The sequence below is a fragment of the Crassostrea angulata genome, unplaced genomic scaffold (assembly GCF_025612915.1).
Source record: "Crassostrea angulata isolate pt1a10 unplaced genomic scaffold, ASM2561291v2 HiC_scaffold_41, whole genome shotgun sequence".
Taxonomy (NCBI): domain Eukaryota; kingdom Metazoa; phylum Mollusca; class Bivalvia; order Ostreida; family Ostreidae; genus Magallana; species Magallana angulata.
Genome location: NW_026441596.1, coordinates 1 through 24,519, shown reverse-complemented (window position 1 = coordinate 24,519; position 24,519 = coordinate 1). Strand labels below are relative to the sequence as shown.

Sequence of the window (24,519 nt, the reverse complement as noted above, 5' to 3'; positions counted from 1 at the left end):
GATTGTAAATTTAAAAACCTGTCGGATAGAACAAATGAGACCAACACATAAATATCAAATTTGACAAAGGAAAAACTATATGTTAGTTTATCTATTACACGCAGCATTCTAGTGCAAAATACGCTGTAAAATCGTTTTGCTTATATACGAATTGTAATCCGACAAAGAAAAAAAAAATTCCATTCCTTTATTCCTTCACTAATTAATTAAACAAACTAAAATTTGTAAAAAAGAATTTCTATTTTAAAAATCCATTTCATTCATTCATTCATTCATCCATTCATTCATTTTTTGTATTCATCGCGAACCTATCTTTTTTTATCGTACCGAATGGTTTAGCTGCGCCTCAGAGTGTACACCATTACCTTAAGTTAGAAAGAAATAATATGCGGTACCAAATATGTAATAAACTTTTCCAAGAATGTCATGCGACCAGCATGCGAAGTTAAAACACTTATTCACAGAACACATATTTCATCCCACATTGGTATTTGCATGATCTCTCGTTTAATTTTTCATCCTATATTAATTCTAATACTGTAAATTTGATTGAAACCATCTACCAGCAACGTGTGAGGCAAACATCGTAAACTTATTATCTCGAGCTACCTCCAAAAAAAAAAAAAAAAAAAAAAAAAAAAAAATCACATGTACATCAGATTGCATTTATAGATATATCCATAAGCCTATACAGATGTAGATTTCGAAATTAATGCACATACAATTTATACAATATTCACCCCTAGCTTTCAATATCATTGATCTCTGACATAAATGTATTATTCACAGTAGCACTTCATCGAGTATAAGTACATATGAATCGTAATAATTTGACATTTATGTGACAGAGTATGCATGTGTGTATATATATATATATACGTTTCTTATCAATGGGTTTCAAACACTTCAGTTATATAAACACAGAAACCTAGAATTGTATATTTCCTTTTATACGACAAGTCGTTATCCAAGCACACAAAATCAGTTCAGTTAGAAATGGTTATTAATTAACGACCTGGTTATATACAGCACGCAAATTGTGCGAACATTCACGTGAATTTCTCCATAGTCTGTATCATCTATATGCGCCAAGTGTCTATTTATTTATTTTTTTCATTTATTTATTTATCTCTCTCTTTATTTTAAAGTCTGGCGATTTCCTTTACAAAATTAAATCGGGGAAAACGTTGATTACATGCAGTCAGGGACGAGGATGGTATATTAATTGACAGCGTAATAGAAATGAAATTAATCGAAATACAAATAGAATGTGCAAATCGGAATCAAAATATTGAACACAGACAGTTTTAAATTAATGTGTGTGTGTTTCTTTTTTCTTGAAAGCAACTGCACGCACGCTAATATATACCGTTGTCTCGATAATCTAAGAAGCGTGTATCTACGTGTGCTTTTTATATAAATGCTTATGTGCATGTACACTGCATATTATAGAGGCATCTTTTCGAAAAATATGGGTGGCCGTGAAAACGGCCGTTTGGTATAGACAAAAAAGTCGACAGAGCTGACTTTTTACTTGGCGGCGGGCTTCTGGGTCTTCTTGGGGAGGAGCACGGCCTGGATGTTGGGCAGAACACCACCCTGGGCGATGGTCACGCCGGACAGAAGTTTGTTCAACTCCTCGTCGTTGCGGATGGCCAGCTGCAGGTGACGGGGGATGATTCTGGTCTTTTTGTTGTCACGGGCTGCGTTGCCTGCCAACTCCAACACTTCAGCGGCCAAGTACTCAAGAACGGCGGCCAGGTACACAGGGGCACCGGCTCCGACTCTCTCGGCGTAGTTGCCCTTCCTCAGCAGACGGTGGATACGACCCACGGGGAACTGAAGTCCGGCACGGGATGATCGGCTCTTTGCCTTTCCCTTCACTTTACCTCCTTTACCACGTCCAGACATTTTCAAGTTGTAGGTTGGGTGCTGACAAAATGATATCAACGAATAACACACGATGCGCTGCGCCACGCTATTTAAACACTTCCACGGATTGAAATGTTCCGCCAATCGCTACGCTTGTCTTATACGCACCTCGGGCAAACCGACCAATTTAATGTTTACAAGGACGTCCGCAATTTACCTGTTCGCTTCAATCCCCCTCGCGTGATATATAAAGCCGCGATTCGCTTAGCGCCACTCATAGTTTCAGTTTGCCAGCAATCTGTAAACATGCCACCCAAAGTCGGATCTAAAGGAGCTAAGAAAGCCGCCACCAAGGCCAAGGCCCAGAGAACTGGGGACAAGAAAAAGCGCAGGAGGAGGAGGGAATCCTACGCTATCTACATCTACAAAGTCCTGAAGCAGGTGCACCCTGACACTGGAGTTTCCAGCAAGGCCATGAGCATCATGAATTCTTTCGTCAATGACATCTTCGAGAGAATCGCCGCCGAGGCTTCCCGCCTGGCCCACTACAACAAACGCTCAACCATCACCAGCAGAGAAATCCAGACTGCAGTCCGTCTTCTCCTGCCCGGTGAATTGGCCAAGCACGCTGTCTCTGAAGGCACCAAGGCTGTCACCAAGTACACCAGCAGCAAGTAAACTGCAAGCAGTGGCAGTTTGATAAAACAAAACGGCCCTTTTCAGGGCCACACAAATTTTTCGAAAAGCTACCATCTTTATAATGCAATAGTAAACAACTGTTTCAGTTGTGTGTACTGGTTGTGTCATTGTAATGCTGTCAATTTCTTAAACAGTCCTTTAAGAAAAATAAACAAATACATGAAGAAAAAAAAAACCCTCAAACACACATACATCAAATACAAATTATGCATCAGAGGGGTACGTACATGTACAATAAAAACAAAATCTTTCCCAATTACAGCACATGTGCCCGATTTCCACAGATTTCTCCTATTTTCGATGTAATAGTCTTAGAGTACAGAAGAATCCCATTGGTTGTGTTTATTTATAGTTGTGTTTATATATAGTTGTGTTTATTTATAATGGCACATAACTGATAGTTATGAGCTGAACAATTTAACATATGATCTGTCTGTTGAATACTATTATCTAATGTTATAATAAATCTGTAACAACATATTCTGGGCACACAACTATGCTGTATATTCTAATTTATTTCCCCACCTATTAATTGTTACAACGATAATTCACTTCCGCAGATTTTAAGACTTGAATATGGTCCACAATAGCCCATATATTATTTCATTGTAATTTATTGATATTCAAATATCAGAAAACAATCGATAAATGATGTGTTTATGTTTACATAGTATGTGTCTATTTAAACATGTTATAATATAGATTTTTGGAATAAAAAAATAACCAAACATTTATATCTAACAGCTGGTGAAATATATTGCTTTGTTTAAACTGCACGGAATGATTTGGTCCTTATTCTGAATATCAAGATTGTTAAAAAAGAAATAATAAAAATACAAATATGGTTGGGTTAGTACTATTAGTAATATTAGTACTAGTCAAATTTGAATATAGAAAGCATGTCAGGGAAAGGTGTGATATTGACAATGATGTGTGTGTGTCTTGTTTTTTTTTTTTCTTTTTTTTTTGGGGGGGGGGGGGGGGGGGGGTTAGGGAACGGGTGGTGGTTTGACCTTGCCTTAACATTAACTACTTATCAATAACCCTTTCTGTATTCCATTAACTCCTGTTCTTTATGTCAGATATACATATATCATAACCCAGTATGTACAACATTTCACAACATGTGTGATAGAGGCATCTTTTCTAAAAATTTGGTGGCCGTTAAAACGGCCGTTTGTTGTCCTGTGCGTGTAGCACAAAGGCGGTTGGTTGTCTAACCACCGAATCCGTAGAGGGTACGTCCCTGTCTCTTCAGAGCGTAGACAACGTCCATGGCTGTGACGGTCTTCCTCTTGGCGTGCTCTGTGTATGTGACTGCGTCACGGATGACGTTCTCAAGGAACACCTTCAGGACACCACGGGTCTCCTCGTAGATGAGTCCGGAGATACGTTTGACTCCACCTCTGCGTGCAAGACGACGGATGGCGGGCTTGGTGATACCCTGGATGTTATCTCTCAAGACTTTCCTGTGACGCTTGGCGCCCCCCTTTCCAAGTCCTTTTCCTCCTTTACCACGTCCAGACATGTTTTCTCTCAGTTAAAGTGTACTGAAATGATCATCTACTGCCGCGTGAACAGCTTATAAAGCCCTTTATTTACGACCCGTGAGAGAGCATTCTACCTTGAAAAGTTCGGCAGGGAAAAATTAGCAATAAGTAAACTGAACGCTGATTGGCTACAGTGTAAACGCGCCTCGGCGCTTGTTTGTTGACATGTTGTCTGCAGGCACTTTTCTGTTATATAAGATATATTTAATAAAACTTTTTGGGGTTTCTTTTTTTTTAAAAAGAGGGATGGTGGTATTGAATAAATCATTTGTTCCAGATTTTCTACATCTTACCAAAACATAGGAACACAATAATTATTATCATTTTGCTTTTGTTTAATATCATTTTTAAAGTGTAAACACACATTCTGTATTAAATCTAGTAATAAATACATGCAAAGAAAAAAAAATCATTTTTCTTACCGGTGAGTACATATCAAAATGAAAACATAATGCAATATGATGATATTTACTTTAGCAATTTCAGTTATAGTGTAATTTCAATGTGTATTTCTTCCCTTTTTGATGAATTATGCACCAGTGATTCAGTCAAGTGTTCATTTCATTGAGATAAAAAATACACTTTCCATTCTTTACAAGGAAACTGAATAAAAGAAAACAAAATCCGACAAGAACATGAACACATGCTCATGACATACTTTACCACTGAAATATGAAAAAAGAACTACAGGGGACAAATATTACACAAATTTCAATTTCATGCAGAATCGCTCTTTTAGTAGTGAATTTTCCTACTTTTAAACTAATTCATTGCACTATCTTTATATTTTCTTTAACATAACACACAGTTATATGTGCGAGCATCATAGCACGAATGTCTGAGACTGAAGTATAAGAATCAAATATGGTTGCAATAATTATAAAATATTATGTGCCATACACATTTCTGTCGGTAAATTTTAAGTACTGATGCAAGTACAGCCCTACATTTTCCGGCAATATTTTTCTTGTAATGTTATGACTAAATGCACAACTTACAGAGAAAAAAATCAATCACAATGCAATCATATGTATAGCTGTATGGTATAGTATAATATATTCTCTTCAGAAGGGCCTTTTATATTGTGTCAGATCAAATCATTCTACCCATTGACCATTGTCATGTTTGTAGTTCACAGTGAAATATGATAAGAAGGGCAGAGTTTAGAAGTACATATTATGTGTGTAGGGTTTAATCTCATGTTTTCAAAATGTGCACTTTTTACTTGTGCAATTTCGTTGAATTGTAGTCTTCATTGATTGTAATATAGGCATCTTTTCTAAAAGTTTAGGTGGCCGTGAAAACGGCCGTTTTGTATTTGTCAGAGACAAAGAAATTTAAGCTCTCTCGCCACGGATACGTCTGGCAAGCTGGATGTCTTTTGGCATGATGGTGACTCTCTTGGCGTGGATAGCGCACAAGTTGGTGTCCTCAAAGAGTCCAACAAGGTAAGCTTCGCTGGCTTCCTGGAGAGCCATGACGGCGGAGCTCTGGAATCGCAGATCAGTCTTGAAGTCCTGAGCAATCTCACGGACCAGACGCTGGAAGGGCAATTTCCTGATGAGCAACTCTGTGCTTTTCTGGTATCTCCTGATCTCACGGAGAGCGACGGTTCCGGGCCTGTATCTGTGGGGTTTCTTGACTCCACCAGTGGCTGGGGCGCTCTTACGGGCGGCCTTGGTAGCCAGTTGTTTACGTGGAGCCTTTCCTCCGGTAGATTTTCTTGCAGTCTGCTTTGTACGAGCCATCTTCGACGAGTGTCAAATGAATGAATGAGGCAGATCGCTCTCTGTATAAATTTTATACCGAGTCGATGAATAACAGGTCTGCCTTCAAAATCACCGCGCCCTCACTAACGACCATTGCCATTGGTTATCCTAACTGAGAGAGCTGGCCTGTGATTAGTCGGTAATAACTCGTGCCCATTGGCCCGGTGCAAAATCATTTCAATCCGGCTTTTGCACAGAATTTGTGAACTTAGAAAATTAGGCGTATATCGGTGAAATTTGAATTTAAGAGATACAGAAAAGCAACCAGTATAAGACTAACAGCAAATTTCGATAGAAATACAACATATACATGTCTTTAAAACTATTCAGCGATTTTCATGTTCATAATCAGATTAAAATCAACAACTCATAGCAACTCAATGCATACATGTAGGCCCTATAATCCGTTAAATACATCCATCAAATTCATAACTGATATAATGTATATGTATACCCTAAAAGGTCGAGTCGCATTATATATTTTTTTCAGAAGCCAAAAATGTTTAGAGAAGAGAGAACAATACATAATCAAGATGCACTAAGTACGTTGTATATATATATGTACACATATTAGAATATTAAAACAAAAACAAAATATATAAATAAATAAATAAACTTACCACGATATCTCAGAAAATGCCATGGGATGTAATCCAGTGCACTCATCCTGTAAATGCAGAGAGAAATGAGAATAGTCTGCTGTTCCCACATTCATAGTGACTGACACAATCATGTATATTTCATCCTGTATATGCACACTTCACATGTTCCTGTCCTGTAGAATTCAACAAAATAATAATTATGACTATGCTCCTTATTTATTTTTTGTTTGCTTTTGAAAAAGATTGACAAGCATGAATTCAATCACATGTCAAATAAAAAAAAAAGGTAATGTGCATGCAGCCTCATCCTACATCTATGATTAGATATGTACTTGTTGAATTAACAATTACATTTAAATGAGTTCTTCTGTTAAAACATTCCAATGGCATGTAAAAAAGATTAAAAACTAAGTGTTATATGCTGATATATGAATTCAAAATATTGTGAATTAAACAGGCCTCATTCGACTGATTGTCGCATTTGTGATATTTTCATATCCCTTATTTATTCTTATACTCATAGAAAAAAAAAAAATCCTCCTTGGAAGGGGGGGGTGTTAGGTGTTTGGTGGGTTATTTATGGGTTTTTTGGTGTTTTTTTTGTAATGTTGGGGACAGAGGCAGGGTGGGCATGCTATTGTTTAAAAAAAAAGATATCATTTGCACATTAATATTATTTTTTTTACAAGTTTAATACAAAGGCTAAAAATGTCATATTCATTACATGTTTCATGTGAATATATGTCAAGTGCAGAGACTAACATTTTCTAAATATAGGAAAACATGCACAGATAGTAATAATGCACGTCAATTCATTTTGTTTGTGTCTGTTTTTTGTTCATTATATCATTCATAATCAATGGATGATATTTCCAATACAAATGAAGAAATAAAGTAATGAATGAATGAATGAATGAATACATGGAATGAATACCGACAGTCGTCACCTTTTTTTTTATGCGATTTTAAAAACTATGTTTTATTAGATATGCACCCAAGCATGTAATATTACATTCATGACACACACACACACACATGTACGTTTCTTTGTTATTTGTAATTGAGACATCTTTTCGAAAAATATGGGTAGCCCTGAAAAGGGCTTTTTTTTTTTTTAAAGTGAGCAATCTGCAGTGATGCTGGAATTGCTTATTTCTTTGCTGCTGCCTTCTTGGGAGTCTTGGCTTTCTTTGCAGCTGACTTCTTAGGTGTCTTGACCTTCTTTGGCTTGGCTGCTGCCTTCTTTGGGGATTTAGTTGCTGCCTTCTTCTTTGGAGTCTTAACCTTCTTCGGTCCGGCTGCTTTCTTGGGGGACTTCTTCTTCTTCTCTGCAGTCTTTTTCTCTCCGGCTACCTTCTTTGGTTTTGCTGCTGCGGCCTTCTTGGGTTTTGCTGCCTTAGGCTTGGCAACTTTCTTGGCCTTTGGCTTCTTCTCAGTCTTGGGCTTGTCACCAAGCTTGAAGGAGCCACTGGCGCCTGTGCCCTTGGCTTGTTTCAGAGCACCTTTCTTCACTCCGTTCTTCAGAGCCATTTTCAAGTGGGCGTTGATGGAGTTGACGTCGTTGCCGACTTTGTAGTTGGCCATTATGTACTTTAGAATGGCTTGTCTGGAAGATCCGCCACGCTCTTTCAAAGATTCCAGGGCGGCCCTGATCATGTCAACGTACTTGGGGTGCGCTGCTGGCACCTTAGGCTTTGTAACCTTCTTCTTGGCTGGGGTTGTGGTTGCTGTATCTGCCATGGTTTCGGACGAAATGGAAACGGCGTTCTATTCACTGCGAACTAAGACGAGGAAATAATGGGGTCACAAGCACTCGCTGTTTTTGTTTACATCGAGCGCGGACGTCCTCGAAAACATCCCCTAAAATCGAAGCGCTTGTTCATACTGAGGTCGATGTGTGTTTTGATGTTGGTGTTTGCATCCTTGTTTCGACGTTTCATAGGCCGCAATTGTAACTATTCTACTAAAAACACGTAATGTGGATATATCTGTAAAGTATTATCTGCGTTTCGCCCGTAAAAATATCACGAAAATAATCAAAATTAAACGAAAACATAGGCCAGACTATCATTTTGCAACTGCACAGACAGCTAAAAGTCGCGCAATCTCTCTAAAAATTATAATTTTTTACAACTTATTCAGGGCTATAACCTGTTCACTTACTGAGACATGTATACTCAATGTCGTTTATTGTGGGGTGAAGTAATTCATGTTTCTTTTTTAACGAAACACGCGACAGCTCCGTGCATCCAGAAACACGCCACACAAAAATACGTGCCGGGAAAATGTTTACTCTAGAAATGATTGTAAATTTAAAAACCTGTCGGATAGAACAAATGAGACCAACACATAAATATCAAATTTGACAAAGGAAAAACTATATGTTAGTTTATCTATTACACGCAGCATTCTAGTGCAAAATACGCTGTAAAATCGTTTTGCTTATATACGAATTGTAATCCGACAAAGAAAAAAAAAATTCCATTCCTTTATTCCTTCACTAATTAATTAAACAAACTAAAATTTGTAAAAAAGAATTTCTATTTTAAAAATCCATTTCATTCATTCATTCATTCATCCATTCATTCATTTTTTGTATTCATCGCGAACCTATCTTTTTTTATCGTACCGAATGGTTTAGCTGCGCCTCAGAGTGTACACCATTACCTTAAGTTAGAAAGAAATAATATGCGGTACCAAATATGTAATAAACTTTTCCAAGAATGTCATGCGACCAGCATGCGAAGTTAAAACACTTATTCACAGAACACATATTTCATCCCACATTGGTATTTGCATGATCTCTCGTTTAATTTTTCATCCTATATTAATTCTAATACTGTAAATTTGATTGAAACCATCTACCAGCAACGTGTGAGGCAAACATCGTAAACTTATTATCTCGAGCTACCTCCAAAAAAAAAAAAAAAAAAAAAAAAAAAAAAAATCACATGTACATCAGATTGCATTTATAGATATATCCATAAGCCTATACAGATGTAGATTTCGAAATTAATGCACATACAATTTATACAATATTCACCCCTAGCTTTCAATATCATTGATCTCTGACATAAATGTATTATTCACAGTAGCACTTCATCGAGTATAAGTACATATGAATCGTAATAATTTGACATTTATGTGACAGAGTATGCATGTGTGTATATATATATATATACGTTTCTTATCAATGGGTTTCAAACACTTCAGTTATATAAACACAGAAACCTAGAATTGTATATTTCCTTTTATACGACAAGTCGTTATCCAAGCACACAAAATCAGTTCAGTTAGAAATGGTTATTAATTAACGACCTGGTTATATACAGCACGCAAATTGTGCGAACATTCACGTGAATTTCTCCATAGTCTGTATCATCTATATGCGCCAAGTGTCTATTTATTTATTTTTTTCATTTATTTATTTATCTCTCTCTTTATTTTAAAGTCTGGCGATTTCCTTTACAAAATTAAATCGGGGAAAACGTTGATTACATGCAGTCAGGGACGAGGATGGTATATTAATTGACAGCGTAATAGAAATGAAATTAATCGAAATACAAATAGAATGTGCAAATCGGAATCAAAATATTGAACACAGACAGTTTTAAATTAATGTGTGTGTGTTTCTTTTTTCTTGAAAGCAACTGCACGCACGCTAATATATACCGTTGTCTCGATAATCTAAGAAGCGTGTATCTACGTGTGCTTTTTATATAAATGCTTATGTGCATGTACACTGCATATTATAGAGGCATCTTTTCGAAAAATATGGGTGGCCGTGAAAACGGCCGTTTGGTATAGACAAAAAAGTCGACAGAGCTGACTTTTTACTTGGCGGCGGGCTTCTGGGTCTTCTTGGGGAGGAGCACGGCCTGGATGTTGGGCAGAACACCACCCTGGGCGATGGTCACGCCGGACAGAAGTTTGTTCAACTCCTCGTCGTTGCGGATGGCCAGCTGCAGGTGACGGGGGATGATTCTGGTCTTTTTGTTGTCACGGGCTGCGTTGCCTGCCAACTCCAACACTTCAGCGGCCAAGTACTCAAGAACGGCGGCCAGGTACACAGGGGCACCGGCTCCGACTCTCTCGGCGTAGTTGCCCTTCCTCAGCAGACGGTGGATACGACCCACGGGGAACTGAAGTCCGGCACGGGATGATCGGCTCTTTGCCTTTCCCTTCACTTTACCTCCTTTACCACGTCCAGACATTTTCAAGTTGTAGGTTGGGTGCTGACAAAATGATATCAACGAATAACACACGATGCGCTGCGCCACGCTATTTAAACACTTCCACGGATTGAAATGTTCCGCCAATCGCTACGCTTGTCTTATACGCACCTCGGGCAAACCGACCAATTTAATGTTTACAAGGACGTCCGCAATTTACCTGTTCGCTTCAATCCCCCTCGCGTGATATATAAAGCCGCGATTCGCTTAGCGCCACTCATAGTTTCAGTTTGCCAGCAATCTGTAAACATGCCACCCAAAGTCGGATCTAAAGGAGCTAAGAAAGCCGCCACCAAGGCCAAGGCCCAGAGAACTGGGGACAAGAAAAAGCGCAGGAGGAGGAGGGAATCCTACGCTATCTACATCTACAAAGTCCTGAAGCAGGTGCACCCTGACACTGGAGTTTCCAGCAAGGCCATGAGCATCATGAATTCTTTCGTCAATGACATCTTCGAGAGAATCGCCGCCGAGGCTTCCCGCCTGGCCCACTACAACAAACGCTCAACCATCACCAGCAGAGAAATCCAGACTGCAGTCCGTCTTCTCCTGCCCGGTGAATTGGCCAAGCACGCTGTCTCTGAAGGCACCAAGGCTGTCACCAAGTACACCAGCAGCAAGTAAACTGCAAGCAGTGGCAGTTTGATAAAACAAAACGGCCCTTTTCAGGGCCACACAAATTTTTCGAAAAGCTACCATCTTTATAATGCAATAGTAAACAACTGTTTCAGTTGTGTGTACTGGTTGTGTCATTGTAATGCTGTCAATTTCTTAAACAGTCCTTTAAGAAAAATAAACAAATACATGAAGAAAAAAAAAACCCTCAAACACACATACATCAAATACAAATTATGCATCAGAGGGGTACGTACATGTACAATAAAAACAAAATCTTTCCCAATTACAGCACATGTGCCCGATTTCCACAGATTTCTCCTATTTTCGATGTAATAGTCTTAGAGTACAGAAGAATCCCATTGGTTGTGTTTATTTATAGTTGTGTTTATATATAGTTGTGTTTATTTATAATGGCACATAACTGATAGTTATGACTGAACAATTTAACATATGATCTGTCTGTTGAATACTATTATCTAATGTTATAATAAATCTGTAACAACATATTCTGGGCACACAACTATGCTGTATATTCTAATTTATTTCCCCACCTATTAATTGTTACAACGATAATTCACTTCCGCAGATTTTAAGACTTGAATATGGTCCACAATAGCCCATATATTATTTCATTGTAATTTATTGATATTCAAATATCAGAAAACAATCGATAAATGATGTGTTTATGTTTACATAGTATGTGTCTATTTAAACATGTTATAATATAGATTTTTGGAATAAAAAAATAACCAAACATTTATATCTAACAGCTGGTGAAATATATTGCTTTGTTTAAACTGCACGGAATGATTTGGTCCTTATTCTGAATATCAAGATTGTTAAAAAAGAAATAATAAAAATACAAATATGGTTGGGTTAGTACTATTAGTAATATTAGTACTAGTCAAATTTGAATATAGAAAGCATGTCAGGGAAAGGTGTGATATTGACAATGATGTGTGTGTGTCTTGTTTTTTTTTTTTCTTTTTTTTTTGGGGGGGGGGGGGGGGGGGGGGTTAGGGAACGGGTGGTGGTTTGACCTTGCCTTAACATTAACTACTTATCAATAACCCTTTCTGTATTCCATTAACTCCTGTTCTTTATGTCAGATATACATATATCATAACCCAGTATGTACAACATTTCACAACATGTGTGATAGAGGCATCTTTTCTAAAAATTTGGTGGCCGTTAAAACGGCCGTTTGTTGTCCTGTGCGTGTAGCACAAAGGCGGTTGGTTGTCTAACCACCGAATCCGTAGAGGGTACGTCCCTGTCTCTTCAGAGCGTAGACAACGTCCATGGCTGTGACGGTCTTCCTCTTGGCGTGCTCTGTGTATGTGACTGCGTCACGGATGACGTTCTCAAGGAACACCTTCAGGACACCACGGGTCTCCTCGTAGATGAGTCCGGAGATACGTTTGACTCCACCTCTGCGTGCAAGACGACGGATGGCGGGCTTGGTGATACCCTGGATGTTATCTCTCAAGACTTTCCTGTGACGCTTGGCGCCCCCCTTTCCAAGTCCTTTTCCTCCTTTACCACGTCCAGACATGTTTTCTCTCAGTTAAAGTGTACTGAAATGATCATCTACTGCCGCGTGAACAGCTTATAAAGCCCTTTATTTACGACCCGTGAGAGAGCATTCTACCTTGAAAAGTTCGGCAGGGAAAAATTAGCAATAAGTAAACTGAACGCTGATTGGCTACAGTGTAAACGCGCCTCGGCGCTTGTTTGTTGACATGTTGTCTGCAGGCACTTTTCTGTTATATAAGATATATTTAATAAAACTTTTTGGGGTTTCTTTTTTTTTAAAAAGAGGGATGGTGGTATTGAATAAATCATTTGTTCCAGATTTTCTACATCTTACCAAAACATAGGAACACAATAATTATTATCATTTTGCTTTTGTTTAATATCATTTTTAAAGTGTAAACACACATTCTGTATTAAATCTAGTAATAAATACATGCAAAGAAAAAAAAATCATTTTTCTTACCGGTGAGTACATATCAAAATGAAAACATAATGCAATATGATGATATTTACTTTAGCAATTTCAGTTATAGTGTAATTTCAATGTGTATTTCTTCCCTTTTTGATGAATTATGCACCAGTGATTCAGTCAAGTGTTCATTTCATTGAGATAAAAAATACACTTTCCATTCTTTACAAGGAAACTGAATAAAAGAAAACAAAATCCGACAAGAACATGAACACATGCTCATGACATACTTTACCACTGAAATATGAAAAAAGAACTACAGGGGACAAATATTACACAAATTTCAATTTCATGCAGAATCGCTCTTTTAGTAGTGAATTTTCCTACTTTTAAACTAATTCATTGCACTATCTTTATATTTTCTTTAACATAACACACAGTTATATGTGCGAGCATCATAGCACGAATGTCTGAGACTGAAGTATAAGAATCAAATATGGTTGCAATAATTATAAAATATTATGTGCCATACACATTTCTGTCGGTAAATTTTAAGTACTGATGCAAGTACAGCCCTACATTTTCCGGCAATATTTTTCTTGTAATGTTATGACTAAATGCACAACTTACAGAGAAAAAAATCAATCACAATGCAATCATATGTATAGCTGTATGGTATAGTATAATATATTCTCTTCAGAAGGGCCTTTTATATTGTGTCAGATCAAATCATTCTACCCATTGACCATTGTCATGTTTGTAGTTCACAGTGAAATATGATAAGAAGGGCAGAGTTTAGAAGTACATATTATGTGTGTAGGGTTTAATCTCATGTTTTCAAAATGTGCACTTTTTACTTGTGCAATTTCGTTGAATTGTAGTCTTCATTGATTGTAATATAGGCATCTTTTCTAAAAGTTTAGGTGGCCGTGAAAACGGCCGTTTTGTATTTGTCAGAGACAAAGAAATTTAAGCTCTCTCGCCACGGATACGTCTGGCAAGCTGGATGTCTTTTGGCATGATGGTGACTCTCTTGGCGTGGATAGCGCACAAGTTGGTGTCCTCAAAGAGTCCAACAAGGTAAGCTTCGCTGGCTTCCTGGAGAGCCATGACGGCGGAGCTCTGGAATCGCAGATCAGTCTTGAAGTCCTGAGCAATCTCACGGACCAGACGCTGGAAGGGCAATTTCCTGATGAGCAACTCTGTGCTTTTCTGGTATCTCCTGATCTCACGGAGAGCGACGGTTCCGGGCCTGTATCTGTGGGGTTTCTTGACTCCACCAGTGGCTGGGGCGCTCTTACGGGCGGCCTTGGTAGCCAGTTGTTTACGTGGAGCCTTTCCTCCGGTAGATTTTCTTGCAGTCTGCTTTGTACGAGCCATCTTCGACGAGTGTCAAATGAATGAATGAGGCAGATCGCTCTCTGTATAAATTTTATACCGAGTCGATGAATAACAGGTCTGCCTTCAAAATCACCGCGCCCTCACTAACGACCATTGCCATTGGTTATCCTAACTGAGAGAGCTGGCCTGTGATTAGTCGGTAATAACTCGTGCCCATTGGCCCGGTGCAAAATCATTTCAATCCGGCTTTTGCACAGAATTTGTGAACTTAGAAAATTAGGCGTATATCGGTGAAATTTGAATTTAAGAGATACAGAAAAGCAACCAGTATAAGACTAACAGCAAATTTCGATAGAAATACAACATATACATGTCTTTAAAACTATTCAGCGATTTTCATGTTCATAATCAGATTAAAATCAACAACTCATAGCAACTCAATGCATACATGTAGGCCCTATAATCCGTTAAATACATCCATCAAATTCATAACTGATATAATGTATATGTATACCCTAAAAGGTCGAGTCGCATTATATATTTTTTTCAGAAGCCAAAAATGTTTAGAGAAGAGAGAACAATACATAATCAAGATGCACTAAGTACGTTGTATATATATATGTACACATATTAGAATATTAAAACAAAAACAAAATATATAAATAAATAAATAAACTTACCACGATATCTCAGAAAATGCCATGGGATGTAATCCAGTGCACTCATCCTGTAAATGCAGAGAGAAATGAGAATAGTCTGCTGTTCCCACATTCATAGTGACTGACACAATCATGTATATTTCATCCTGTATATGCACACTTCACATGTTCCTGTCCTGTAGAATTCAACAAAATAATAATTATGACTATGCTCCTTATTTATTTTTTGTTTGCTTTTGAAAAAGATTGACAAGCATGAATTCAATCACATGTCAAATAAAAAAAAAAGGTAATGTGCATGCAGCCTCATCCTACATCTATGATTAGATATGTACTTGTTGAATTAACAATTACATTTAAATGAGTTCTTCTGTTAAAACATTCCAATGGCATGTAAAAAAGATTAAAAACTAAGTGTTATATGCTGATATATGAATTCAAAATATTGTGAATTAAACAGGCCTCATTCGACTGATTGTCGCATTTGTGATATTTTCATATCCCTTATTTATTCTTATACTCATAGAAAAAAAAAAAATCCTCCTTGGAAGGGGGGTGTTAGGTGTTTGGTGGGTTATTTATGGGTTTTTTGGTGTTTTTTTTGTAATGTTGGGGACAGAGGCAGGGTGGGCATGCTATTGTTTAAAAAAAAAGATATCATTTGCACATTAATATTATTTTTTTTACAAGTTTAATACAAAGGCTAAAAATGTCATATTCATTACATGTTTCATGTGAATATATGTCAAGTGCAGAGACTAACATTTTCTAAATATAGGAAAACATGCACAGATAGTAATAATGCACGTCAATTCATTTTGTTTGTGTCTGTTTTTTGTTCATTATATCATTCATAATCAATGGATGATATTTCCAATACAAATGAAGAAATAAAGTAATGAATGAATGAATGAATGAATACATGGAATGAATACCGACAGTCGTCACCTTTTTTTTTATGCGATTTTAAAAACTATGTTTTATTAGATATGCACCCAAGCATGTAATATTACATTCATGACACACACACACACACATGTACGTTTCTTTGTTATTTGTAATTGAGACATCTTTTCGAAAAATATGGGTAGCCCTGAAAAGGGCTTTTTTTTTTTTTAAAGTGAGCAATCTGCAGTGATGCTGGAATTGCTTATTTCTTTGCTGCTGCCTTCTTGGGAGTCTTGGCTTTCTTTGCAGCTGACTTCTTAGGTGTCTTGACCTTCTTTGGCTTGGCTGCTGCCTTCTTTGGGGATTTAGTTGCTGCCTTCTTCTTTGGAGTCTTAACCTTCTTCGGTCCGGCTGCTTTCTTGGGGGACTTCTTCTTCTTCTCTGCAGTCTTTTTCTCTCCGGCTACCTTCTTTGGTTTTGCTGCTGCGGCCTTCTTGGGTTTTGCTGCCTTAGGCTTGGCAACTTTCTTGGCCTTTGGCTTCTTCTCAGTCTTGGGCTTGTCACCAAGCTTGAAGGAGCCACTGGCGCCTGTGCCCTTGGCTTGTTTCAGAGCACCTTTCTTCACTCCGTTCTTCAGAGCCATTTTCAAGTGGGCGTTGATGGAGTTGACGTCGTTGCCGACTTTGTAGTTGGCCATTATGTACTTTAGAATGGCTTGTCTGGAAGATCCGCCACGCTCTTTCAAAGATTCCAGGGCGGCCCTGATCATGTCAACGTACTTGGGGTGCGCTGCTGGCACCTTAGGCTTTGTAACCTTCTTCTTGGCTGGGGTTGTGGTTGCTGTATCTGCCATGGTTTCGGACGAAATGGAAACGGCGTTCTATTCACTGCGAACTAAGACGAGGAAATAATGGGGTCACAAGCACTCGCTGTTTTTGTTTACATCGAGCGCGGACGTCCTCGAAAACATCCCCTAAAATCGAAGCGCTTGTTCATACTGAGGTCGATGTGTGTTTTGATGTTGGTGTTTGCATCCTTGTTTCGACGTTTCATAGGCCGCAATTGTAACTATTCTACTAAAAACACGTAATGTGGATATATCTGTAAAGTATTATCTGCGTTTCGCCCGTAAAAATATCACGAAAATAATCAAAATTAAACGAAAACATAGGCCAGACTATCATTTTGCAACTGCACAGACAGCTAAAAGTCGCGCAATCTCTCTAAAAATTATAATTTTTTACAACTTATTCAGGGCTATAACCTGTTCACTTACTGAGACATGTATACTCAATGTCGTTTATTGTGGGGTGAAGTAATTCATGTTTCTTTTTTAACGAAACACGCGACAGCTCCGTGCATCCAGAAACACGCCACACAAAAATACGTGCCGGGAAAATGTTTACTCTAGAAATGATTGTAAATTTAAAAACCTGTCGGATAGAACAAATGAGACCAACACATAAATATCAAATTTGACAAAGGAAAAACTATATGTTAGTTTATCTATTACACGCAGCATTCTAGTGCAAAATACGCTGTAAAATCGTTTTGCTTATATACGAATTGTAATCCGACAAAGAAAAAAAAAATTCCATTCCTTTATTCCTTCACTAATTAATTAAACAAACTAAAATTTGTAAAAAAGAATTTCTATTTTAAAAATCCATTTCATTCATTCATTCATTCATCCATTCATTCATTTTTTGTATTCATCGCGAACCTATCTTTTTTTATCGTACCGAATGGTTTAGCTGCGCCTCAGAGTGTACACCATTACCTTAAGTTAGAAAGAAATAATATGCGGTACCAAATATGTAATAAACTTTTCCAAGAATGTCATGCGACCAGCATGCGAAGTTAAAACACTTATTCACAGAACACATATTTCATCCCACATTGGTATTTGCATGATCTCTCGTTTAATTTTTCATCCTATATTAATTCTAATACTGTAAATTTGATTGAAACCATCTACCAGCAACGTGTGAGGCAAACATCGTAAACTTATTATCTCGAGCTACCTCCAAAAAAAAAAAAAAAAAAAAAAAAAAAAAAAATCACATGTACATCAGATTGCATTTATAGATATATCCATAAGCCTATACAGATGTAGATTTCGAAATTAATGCACATACAATTTATACAATATTCACCCCTAGCTTTCAATATCATTGATCTCTGACATAAATGTATTATTCACAGTAGCACTTCATCGAGTATAAGTACATATGAATCGTAATAATTTGACATTTATGTGACAGAGTATGCATGTGTGTATATATATATATATACGTTTCTTATCAATGGGTTTCAAACACTTCAGTTATATAAACACAGAAACCTAGAATTGTATATTTCCTTTTATACGACAAGTCGTTATCCAAGCACACAAAATCAGTTCAGTTAGAAATGGTTATTAATTAACGACCTGGTTATATACAGCACGCAAATTGTGCGAACATTCACGTGAATTTCTCCATAGTCTGTATCATCTATATGCGCCAAGTGTCTATTTATTTATTTTTTTCATTTATTTATTTATCTCTCTCTTTATTTTAAAGTCTGGCGATTTCCTTTACAAAATTAAATCGGGGAAAACGTTGATTACATGCAGTCAGGGACGAGGATGGTATATTAATTGACAGCGTAATAGAAATGAAATTAATCGAAATACAAATAGAATGTGCAAATCGGAATCAAAATATTGAACACAGACAGTTTTAAATTAATGTGTGTGTGTTTCTTTTTTCTTGAAAGCAACTGCACGCACGCTAATATATACCGTTGTCTCGATAATCTAAGAAGCGTGTATCTACGTGTGCTTTTTATATAAATGCTTATGTGCATGTACACTGCATATTATAGAGGCATCTTTTCGAAAAATATGGGTGGCCGTGAAAACGGCCGTTTGGTATAGACAAAAAAGTCGACAGAGCTGACTTTTTACTTGGCGGCGGGCTTCTGGGTCTTCTTGGGGAGGAGCACGGCCTGGATGTTGGGCAGAACACCACCCTGGGCGATGGTCACGCCGGACAGAAGTTTGTTCAACTCCTCGTCGTTGCGGATGGCCAGCTGCAGGTGACGGGGGATGATTCTGGTCTTTTTGTTGTCACGGGCTGCGTTGCCTGCCAACTCCAACACTTCAGCGGCCAAGTACTCAAGAACGGCGGCCAGGTACACAGGGGCACCGGCTCCGACTCTCTCGGCGTAGTTGCCCTTCCTCAGCAGACGGTGGATACGACCCACGGGGAACTGAAGTCCGGCACGGGATGATCGGCTCTTTGCCTTTCCCTTCACTTTACCTCCTTTACCACGTCCAGACATTTTCAAGTTGTAGGTTGGGTGCTGACAAAATGATATCAACGAATAACACACGATGCGCTGCGCCACGCTATTTAAACACTTCCACGGATTGAAATGTTCCGCCAATCGCTACGCTTGTCTTATACGCACCTCGGGCAAACCGACCAATTTAATGTTTACAAGGACGTCCGCAATTTACCTGTTCGCTTCAATCCCCCTCGCGTGATATATAAAGCCGCGATTCGCTTAGCGCCACTCATAGTTTCAGTTTGCCAGCAATCTGTAAACATGCCACCCAAAGTCGGATCTAAAGGAGCTAAGAAAGCCGCCACCAAGGCCAAGGCCCAGAGAACTGGGGACAAGAAAAAGCGCAGGAGGAGGAGGGAATCCTACGCTATCTACATCTACAAAGTCCTGAAGCAGGTGCACCCTGACACTGGAGTTTCCAGCAAGGCCATGAGCATCATGAATTCTTTCGTCAATGACATCTTCGAGAGAATCGCCGCCGAGGCTTCCCGCCTGGCCCACTACAACAAACGCTCAACCATCACCAGCAGAGAAATCCAGACTGCAGTCCGTCTTCTCCTGCCCGGTGAATTGGCCAAGCACGCTGTCTCTGAAGGCACCAAGGCTGTCACCAAGTACACCAGCAGCAAGTAAACTGCAAGCAGTGGCAGTTTGATAAAACAAAACGGCCCTTTTCAGGGCCACACAAATTTTTCGAAAAGCTACCATCTTTATAATGCAATAGTAAACAACTGTTTCAGTTGTGTGTACTGGTTGTGTCATTGTAATGCTGTCAATTTCTTAAACAGTCCTTTAAGAAAAATAAACAAATACATGAAGAAAAAAAAAACCCTCAAACACACATACATCAAATACAAATTATGCATCAGAGGGGTACGTACATGTACAATAAAAACAAAATCTTTCCCAATTACAGCACATGTGCCCGATTTCCACAGATTTCTCCTATTTTCGATGTAATAGTCTTAGAGTACAGAAGAATCCCATTGGTTGTGTTTATTTATAGTTGTGTTTATATATAGTTGTGTTTATTTATAATGGCACATAACTGATAGTTATGACTGAACAATTTAACATATGATCTGTCTGTTGAATACTATTATCTAATGTTATAATAAATCTGTAACAACATATTCTGGGCACACAACTATGCTGTATATTCTAATTTATTTCCCCACCTATTAATTGTTACAACGATAATTCACTTCCGCAGATTTTAAGACTTGAATATGGTCCACAATAGCCCATATATTATTTCATTGTAATTTATTGATATTCAAATATCAGAAAACAATCGATAAATGATGTGTTTATGTTTACATAGTATGTGTCTATTTAAACATGTTATAATATAGATTTTTGGAATAAAAAAATAACCAAACATTTATATCTAACAGCTGGTGAAATATATTGCTTTGTTTAAACTGCACGGAATGATTTGGTCCTTATTCTGAATATCAAGATTGTTAAAAAAGAAATAATAAAAATACAAATATGGTTGGGTTAGTACTATTAGTAATATTAGTACTAGTCAAATTTGAATATAGAAAGCATGTCAGGGAAAGGTGTGATATTGACAATGATGTGTGTGTGTCTTGTTTTTTTTTTTTCTTTTTTTTTTGGGGGGGGGGGGGGGGGGGGGGTTAGGGAACGGGTGGTGGTTTGACCTTGCCTTAACATTAACTACTTATCAATAACCCTTTCTGTATTCCATTAACTCCTGTTCTTTATGTCAGATATACATATATCATAACCCAGTATGTACAACATTTCACAACATGTGTGATAGAGGCATCTTTTCTAAAAATTTGGTGGCCGTTAAAACGGCCGTTTGTTGTCCTGTGCGTGTAGCACAAAGGCGGTTGGTTGTCTAACCACCGAATCCGTAGAGGGTACGTCCCTGTCTCTTCAGAGCGTAGACAACGTCCATGGCTGTGACGGTCTTCCTCTTGGCGTGCTCTGTGTATGTGACTGCGTCACGGATGACGTTCTCAAGGAACACCTTCAGGACACCACGGGTCTCCTCGTAGATGAGTCCGGAGATACGTTTGACTCCACCTCTGCGTGCAAGACGACGGATGGCGGGCTTGGTGATACCCTGGATGTTATCTCTCAAGACTTTCCTGTGACGCTTGGCGCCCCCCTTTCCAAGTCCTTTTCCTCCTTTACCACGTCCAGACATGTTTTCTCTCAGTTAAAGTGTACTGAAATGATCATCTACTGCCGCGTGAACAGCTTATAAAGCCCTTTATTTACGACCCGTGAGAGAGCATTCTACCTTGAAAAGTTCGGCAGGGAAAAATTAGCAATAAGTAAACTGAACGCTGATTGGCTACAGTGTAAACGCGCCTCGGCGCTTGTTTGTTGACATGTTGTCTGCAGGCACTTTTCTGTTATATAAGATATATTTAATAAAACTTTTTGGGGTTTCTTTTTTTTTAAAAAGAGGGATGGTGGTATTGAATAAATCATTTGTTCCAGATTTTCTACATCTTACCAAAACATAGGAACACAATAATTATTATCATTTTGCTTTTGTTTAATATCATTTTTAAAGTGTAAACACACATTCTGTATTAAATCTAGTAATAAATACATGCAAAGAAAAAAAAATCATTTTTCTTACCGGTGAGTACATATCAAAATGAAAACATAATGCAATATGATGATATTTACTTTAGCAATTTCAGTTATAGTGTAATTTCAATGTGTATTTCTTCCCTTTTTGATGAATTATGCACCAGTGATTCAGTCAAGTGTTCATTTCATTGAGATAAAAAATACACTTTCCATTCTTTACAAGGAAACTGAATAAAAGAAAACAAAATCCGACAAGAACATGAACACATGCTCATGACATACTTTACCACTGAAATATGAAAAAAGAACTACAGGGGACAAATATTACACAAATTTCAATTTCATGCAGAATCGCTCTTTTAGTAGTGAATTTTCCTACTTTTAAACTAATTCATTGCACTATCTTTATATTTTCTTTAACATAACACACAGTTATATGTGCGAGCATCATAGCACGAATGTCTGAGACTGAAGTATAAGAATCAAATATGGTTGCAATAATTATAAAATATTATGTGCCATACACATTTCTGTCGGTAAATTTTAAGTACTGATGCAAGTACAGCCCTACATTTTCCGGCAATATTTTTCTTGTAATGTTATGACTAAATGCACAACTTACAGAGAAAAAAATCAATCACAATGCAATCATATGTATAGCTGTATGGTATAGTATAATATATTCTCTTCAGAAGGGCCTTTTATATTGTGTCAGATCAAATCATTCTACCCATTGACCATTGTCATGTTTGTAGTTCACAGTGAAATATGATAAGAAGGGCAGAGTTTAGAAGTACATATTATGTGTGTAGGGTTTAATCTCATGTTTTCAAAATGTGCACTTTTTACTTGTGCAATTTCGTTGAATTGTAGTCTTCATTGATTGTAATATAGGCATCTTTTCTAAAAGTTTAGGTGGCCGTGAAAACGGCCGTTTTGTATTTGTCAGAGACAAAGAAATTTAAGCTCTCTCGCCACGGATACGTCTGGCAAGCTGGATGTCTTTTGGCATGATGGTGACTCTCTTGGCGTGGATAGCGCACAAGTTGGTGTCCTCAAAGAGTCCAACAAGGTAAGCTTCGCTGGCTTCCTGGAGAGCCATGACGGCGGAGCTCTGGAATCGCAGATCAGTCTTGAAGTCCTGAGCAATCTCACGGACCAGACGCTGGAAGGGCAATTTCCTGATGAGCAACTCTGTGCTTTTTCTGGTATCTCCTGATCTCACGGAGAGCGACGGTTCCGGGCCTGTATCTGTGGGGTTTCTTGACTCCACCAGTGGCTGGGGCGCTCTTACGGGCGGCCTTGGTAGCCAGTTGTTTACGTGGAGCCTTTCCTCCGGTAGATTTTCTTGCAGTCTGCTTTGTACGAGCCATCTTCGACGGAGTGTCAAATGAATGAATGAGGCAGATCGCTCTCTGTATAAATTTTATACCGAGTCGATGAATAACAGGTCTGCCTTCAAAATCACCGCGCCCTCACTAACGACCATTGCCATTGGTTATCCTAACTGAGAGAGCTGGCCTGTGATTAGTCGGTAATAACTCGTGCCCATTGGCCCGGTGCAAAATCATTTCAATCCGGCTTTTTGCACAGAATTTGTGAACTTAGAAAATTAGGCGTATATCGGTGAAATTTGAATTTAAGAGATACAGAAAAGCAACCAGTATAAGACTAACAGCAAATTTCGATAGAAATACAACATATACATGTCTTTAAAACTATTCAGCGATTTTCATGTTCATAATCAGATTAAAATCAACAACTCATAGCAACTCAATGCATACATGTAGGCCCTATAATCCGTTAAATACATCCATCAAATTCATAACTGATATAATGTATATGTATACCCTAAAAGGTCGAGTCGCATTATATATTTTTTTCAGAAGCCAAAAATGTTTAGAGAAGAGAGAACAATACATAATCAAGATGCACTAAGTACGTTGTATATATATATGTACACATATTAGAATATTAAAACAAAAACAAAATATATAAATAAATAAATAAACTTACCACGATATCTCAGAAAATGCCATGGGATGTAATCCAGTGCACTCATCCTGTAAATGCAGAGAGAAATGAGAATAGTCTGCTGTTCCCACATTCATAGTGACTGACACAATCATGTATATTTCATCCTGTATATGCACACTTTCACATGTTCCTGTCCTGTAGAATTCAACAAAATAATAATTATGACTATGCTCCTTATTTATTTTTTGTTTGCTTTTGAAAAAGATTGACAAGCATGAATTCAATCACATGTCAAATAAAAAAAAAAGGTAATGTGCATGCAGCCTCATCCTACATCTATGATTAGATATGTACTTGTTGAATTAACAATTACATTTAAAATGAGTTCTTCTGTTAAAACATTCCAATGGCATGTAAAAAAGATTAAAAACTAAGTGTTATATGCTGATATATGAAA

The 24,519-nt window shown here is 37.9% G+C and overlaps 12 protein-coding genes across 12 annotated transcripts; 3 read left to right on the top strand and 9 right to left on the bottom strand.

The window, feature by feature from the left end:
* Positions 1-677: 677 nt before the first annotated feature.
* On the bottom strand, positions 678-1,984 carry LOC128168719 (histone H2A-like). Its single transcript, XM_052834864.1, has one exon. It carries the CDS (start codon positions 1,909-1,911, stop codon positions 1,531-1,533), a length of 381 nt encoding a protein of 126 aa, XP_052690824.1. The 5' UTR covers positions 1,912-1,984; the 3' UTR covers positions 678-1,530.
* Positions 1,985-1,989: 5 nt separating this feature from the next.
* On the top strand, positions 1,990-2,754 carry LOC128168718 (histone H2B-like). The gene has a single exon (XM_052834863.1). The coding sequence runs from the start codon at positions 2,005-2,007 to the stop codon at positions 2,548-2,550; it is 546 nt and encodes a 181-aa protein (XP_052690823.1). The 5' UTR covers positions 1,990-2,004; the 3' UTR covers positions 2,551-2,754.
* A 970-nt stretch (positions 2,755-3,724) lies between these two features.
* On the bottom strand, positions 3,725-4,143 carry LOC128168688 (histone H4). Its single transcript, XM_052834836.1, has one exon. It carries the CDS (start codon positions 4,097-4,099, stop codon positions 3,788-3,790), a length of 312 nt encoding a protein of 103 aa, XP_052690796.1. The 5' UTR covers positions 4,100-4,143; the 3' UTR covers positions 3,725-3,787.
* Positions 4,144-4,370: 227 nt separating this feature from the next.
* LOC128168692 (histone H3-like) lies at positions 4,371-8,320 on the bottom strand. Its single transcript, XM_052834839.1, has 2 exons — positions 7,777-8,320; positions 4,371-5,797 (listed from the first exon to the last, which is right to left on the bottom strand). Exons 1-2 carry the CDS (start codon positions 8,230-8,232, stop codon positions 5,459-5,461), a joined length of 795 nt encoding a protein of 264 aa, XP_052690799.1. The 5' UTR covers positions 8,233-8,320; the 3' UTR covers positions 4,371-5,458.
* Positions 8,321-9,472: 1,152 nt separating this feature from the next.
* LOC128168689 (histone H2A-like) lies at positions 9,473-10,779 on the bottom strand. The gene has a single exon (XM_052834837.1). The coding sequence runs from the start codon at positions 10,704-10,706 to the stop codon at positions 10,326-10,328; it is 381 nt and encodes a 126-aa protein (XP_052690797.1). The 5' UTR covers positions 10,707-10,779; the 3' UTR covers positions 9,473-10,325.
* Positions 10,780-10,784: 5 nt separating this feature from the next.
* On the top strand, positions 10,785-11,549 carry LOC128168686 (histone H2B-like). Its single transcript, XM_052834834.1, has one exon. It carries the CDS (start codon positions 10,800-10,802, stop codon positions 11,343-11,345), a length of 546 nt encoding a protein of 181 aa, XP_052690794.1. The 5' UTR covers positions 10,785-10,799; the 3' UTR covers positions 11,346-11,549.
* A 970-nt stretch (positions 11,550-12,519) lies between these two features.
* Positions 12,520-12,938, bottom strand: LOC128168687 (histone H4). Its single transcript, XM_052834835.1, has one exon. It carries the CDS (start codon positions 12,892-12,894, stop codon positions 12,583-12,585), a length of 312 nt encoding a protein of 103 aa, XP_052690795.1. The 5' UTR covers positions 12,895-12,938; the 3' UTR covers positions 12,520-12,582.
* Positions 12,939-13,165: 227 nt separating this feature from the next.
* On the bottom strand, positions 13,166-17,113 carry LOC128168691 (histone H3-like). Its single transcript, XM_052834838.1, has 2 exons — positions 16,570-17,113; positions 13,166-14,592 (listed from the first exon to the last, which is right to left on the bottom strand). Exons 1-2 carry the CDS (start codon positions 17,023-17,025, stop codon positions 14,254-14,256), a joined length of 795 nt encoding a protein of 264 aa, XP_052690798.1. The 5' UTR covers positions 17,026-17,113; the 3' UTR covers positions 13,166-14,253.
* Positions 17,114-18,266: 1,153 nt separating this feature from the next.
* On the bottom strand, positions 18,267-19,553 carry LOC128168717 (histone H2A-like). The gene has a single exon (XM_052834862.1). The coding sequence runs from the start codon at positions 19,497-19,499 to the stop codon at positions 19,119-19,121; it is 381 nt and encodes a 126-aa protein (XP_052690822.1). The 5' UTR covers positions 19,500-19,553; the 3' UTR covers positions 18,267-19,118.
* Positions 19,554-19,577: 24 nt separating this feature from the next.
* On the top strand, positions 19,578-20,342 carry LOC128168715 (histone H2B-like). Its single transcript, XM_052834861.1, has one exon. It carries the CDS (start codon positions 19,593-19,595, stop codon positions 20,136-20,138), a length of 546 nt encoding a protein of 181 aa, XP_052690821.1. The 5' UTR covers positions 19,578-19,592; the 3' UTR covers positions 20,139-20,342.
* Positions 20,343-21,312: 970 nt separating this feature from the next.
* LOC128168724 (histone H4) lies at positions 21,313-21,731 on the bottom strand. The gene has a single exon (XM_052834868.1). The coding sequence runs from the start codon at positions 21,685-21,687 to the stop codon at positions 21,376-21,378; it is 312 nt and encodes a 103-aa protein (XP_052690828.1). The 5' UTR covers positions 21,688-21,731; the 3' UTR covers positions 21,313-21,375.
* Positions 21,732-21,886: 155 nt separating this feature from the next.
* LOC128168722 (histone H3-like) lies at positions 21,887-23,459 on the bottom strand. The gene is given in 2 exon segments (XM_052834867.1): positions 21,887-23,289; positions 23,291-23,459. Coding segments are annotated over 2 exon segments (411 nt in total). The 5' UTR covers position 23,459; the 3' UTR covers positions 21,887-23,046.
* Positions 23,460-24,519: the final 1,060 nt, after the last annotated feature.

Bases quoted from the DNA above. Each gene is read 5' to 3' on its own strand.
- LOC128168719 (XM_052834864.1), bottom strand. From the start codon at position 1,911: ATGTCTGGACGTGGTAAAGGAGGTAAAGTGAAGGGAAAGGCAAAGAGC.
- LOC128168718 (XM_052834863.1), top strand. From the start codon at position 2,005: ATGTTCCGCCAATCGCTACGCTTGTCTTATACGCACCTCGGGCAAACC.
- LOC128168688 (XM_052834836.1), bottom strand. From the start codon at position 4,099: ATGTCTGGACGTGGTAAAGGAGGAAAAGGACTTGGAAAGGGGGGCGCC.
- LOC128168692 (XM_052834839.1), bottom strand. From the start codon at position 8,232: ATGGCAGATACAGCAACCACAACCCCAGCCAAGAAGAAGGTTACAAAG. The intron at 5,798-7,776 runs GTTAAGACTCCA...CTGGCTACCAAG, and splicing joins AAGCAGCCGGACCGAAGAAG to GCCGCCCGTAAGAGCGCCCC.
- LOC128168689 (XM_052834837.1), bottom strand. From the start codon at position 10,706: ATGTCTGGACGTGGTAAAGGAGGTAAAGTGAAGGGAAAGGCAAAGAGC.
- LOC128168686 (XM_052834834.1), top strand. From the start codon at position 10,800: ATGTTCCGCCAATCGCTACGCTTGTCTTATACGCACCTCGGGCAAACC.
- LOC128168687 (XM_052834835.1), bottom strand. From the start codon at position 12,894: ATGTCTGGACGTGGTAAAGGAGGAAAAGGACTTGGAAAGGGGGGCGCC.
- LOC128168691 (XM_052834838.1), bottom strand. From the start codon at position 17,025: ATGGCAGATACAGCAACCACAACCCCAGCCAAGAAGAAGGTTACAAAG. The intron at 14,593-16,569 runs GTTAAGACTCCA...CTGGCTACCAAG, and splicing joins AAGCAGCCGGACCGAAGAAG to GCCGCCCGTAAGAGCGCCCC.
- LOC128168717 (XM_052834862.1), bottom strand. From the start codon at position 19,499: ATGTCTGGACGTGGTAAAGGAGGTAAAGTGAAGGGAAAGGCAAAGAGC.
- LOC128168715 (XM_052834861.1), top strand. From the start codon at position 19,593: ATGTTCCGCCAATCGCTACGCTTGTCTTATACGCACCTCGGGCAAACC.
- LOC128168724 (XM_052834868.1), bottom strand. From the start codon at position 21,687: ATGTCTGGACGTGGTAAAGGAGGAAAAGGACTTGGAAAGGGGGGCGCC.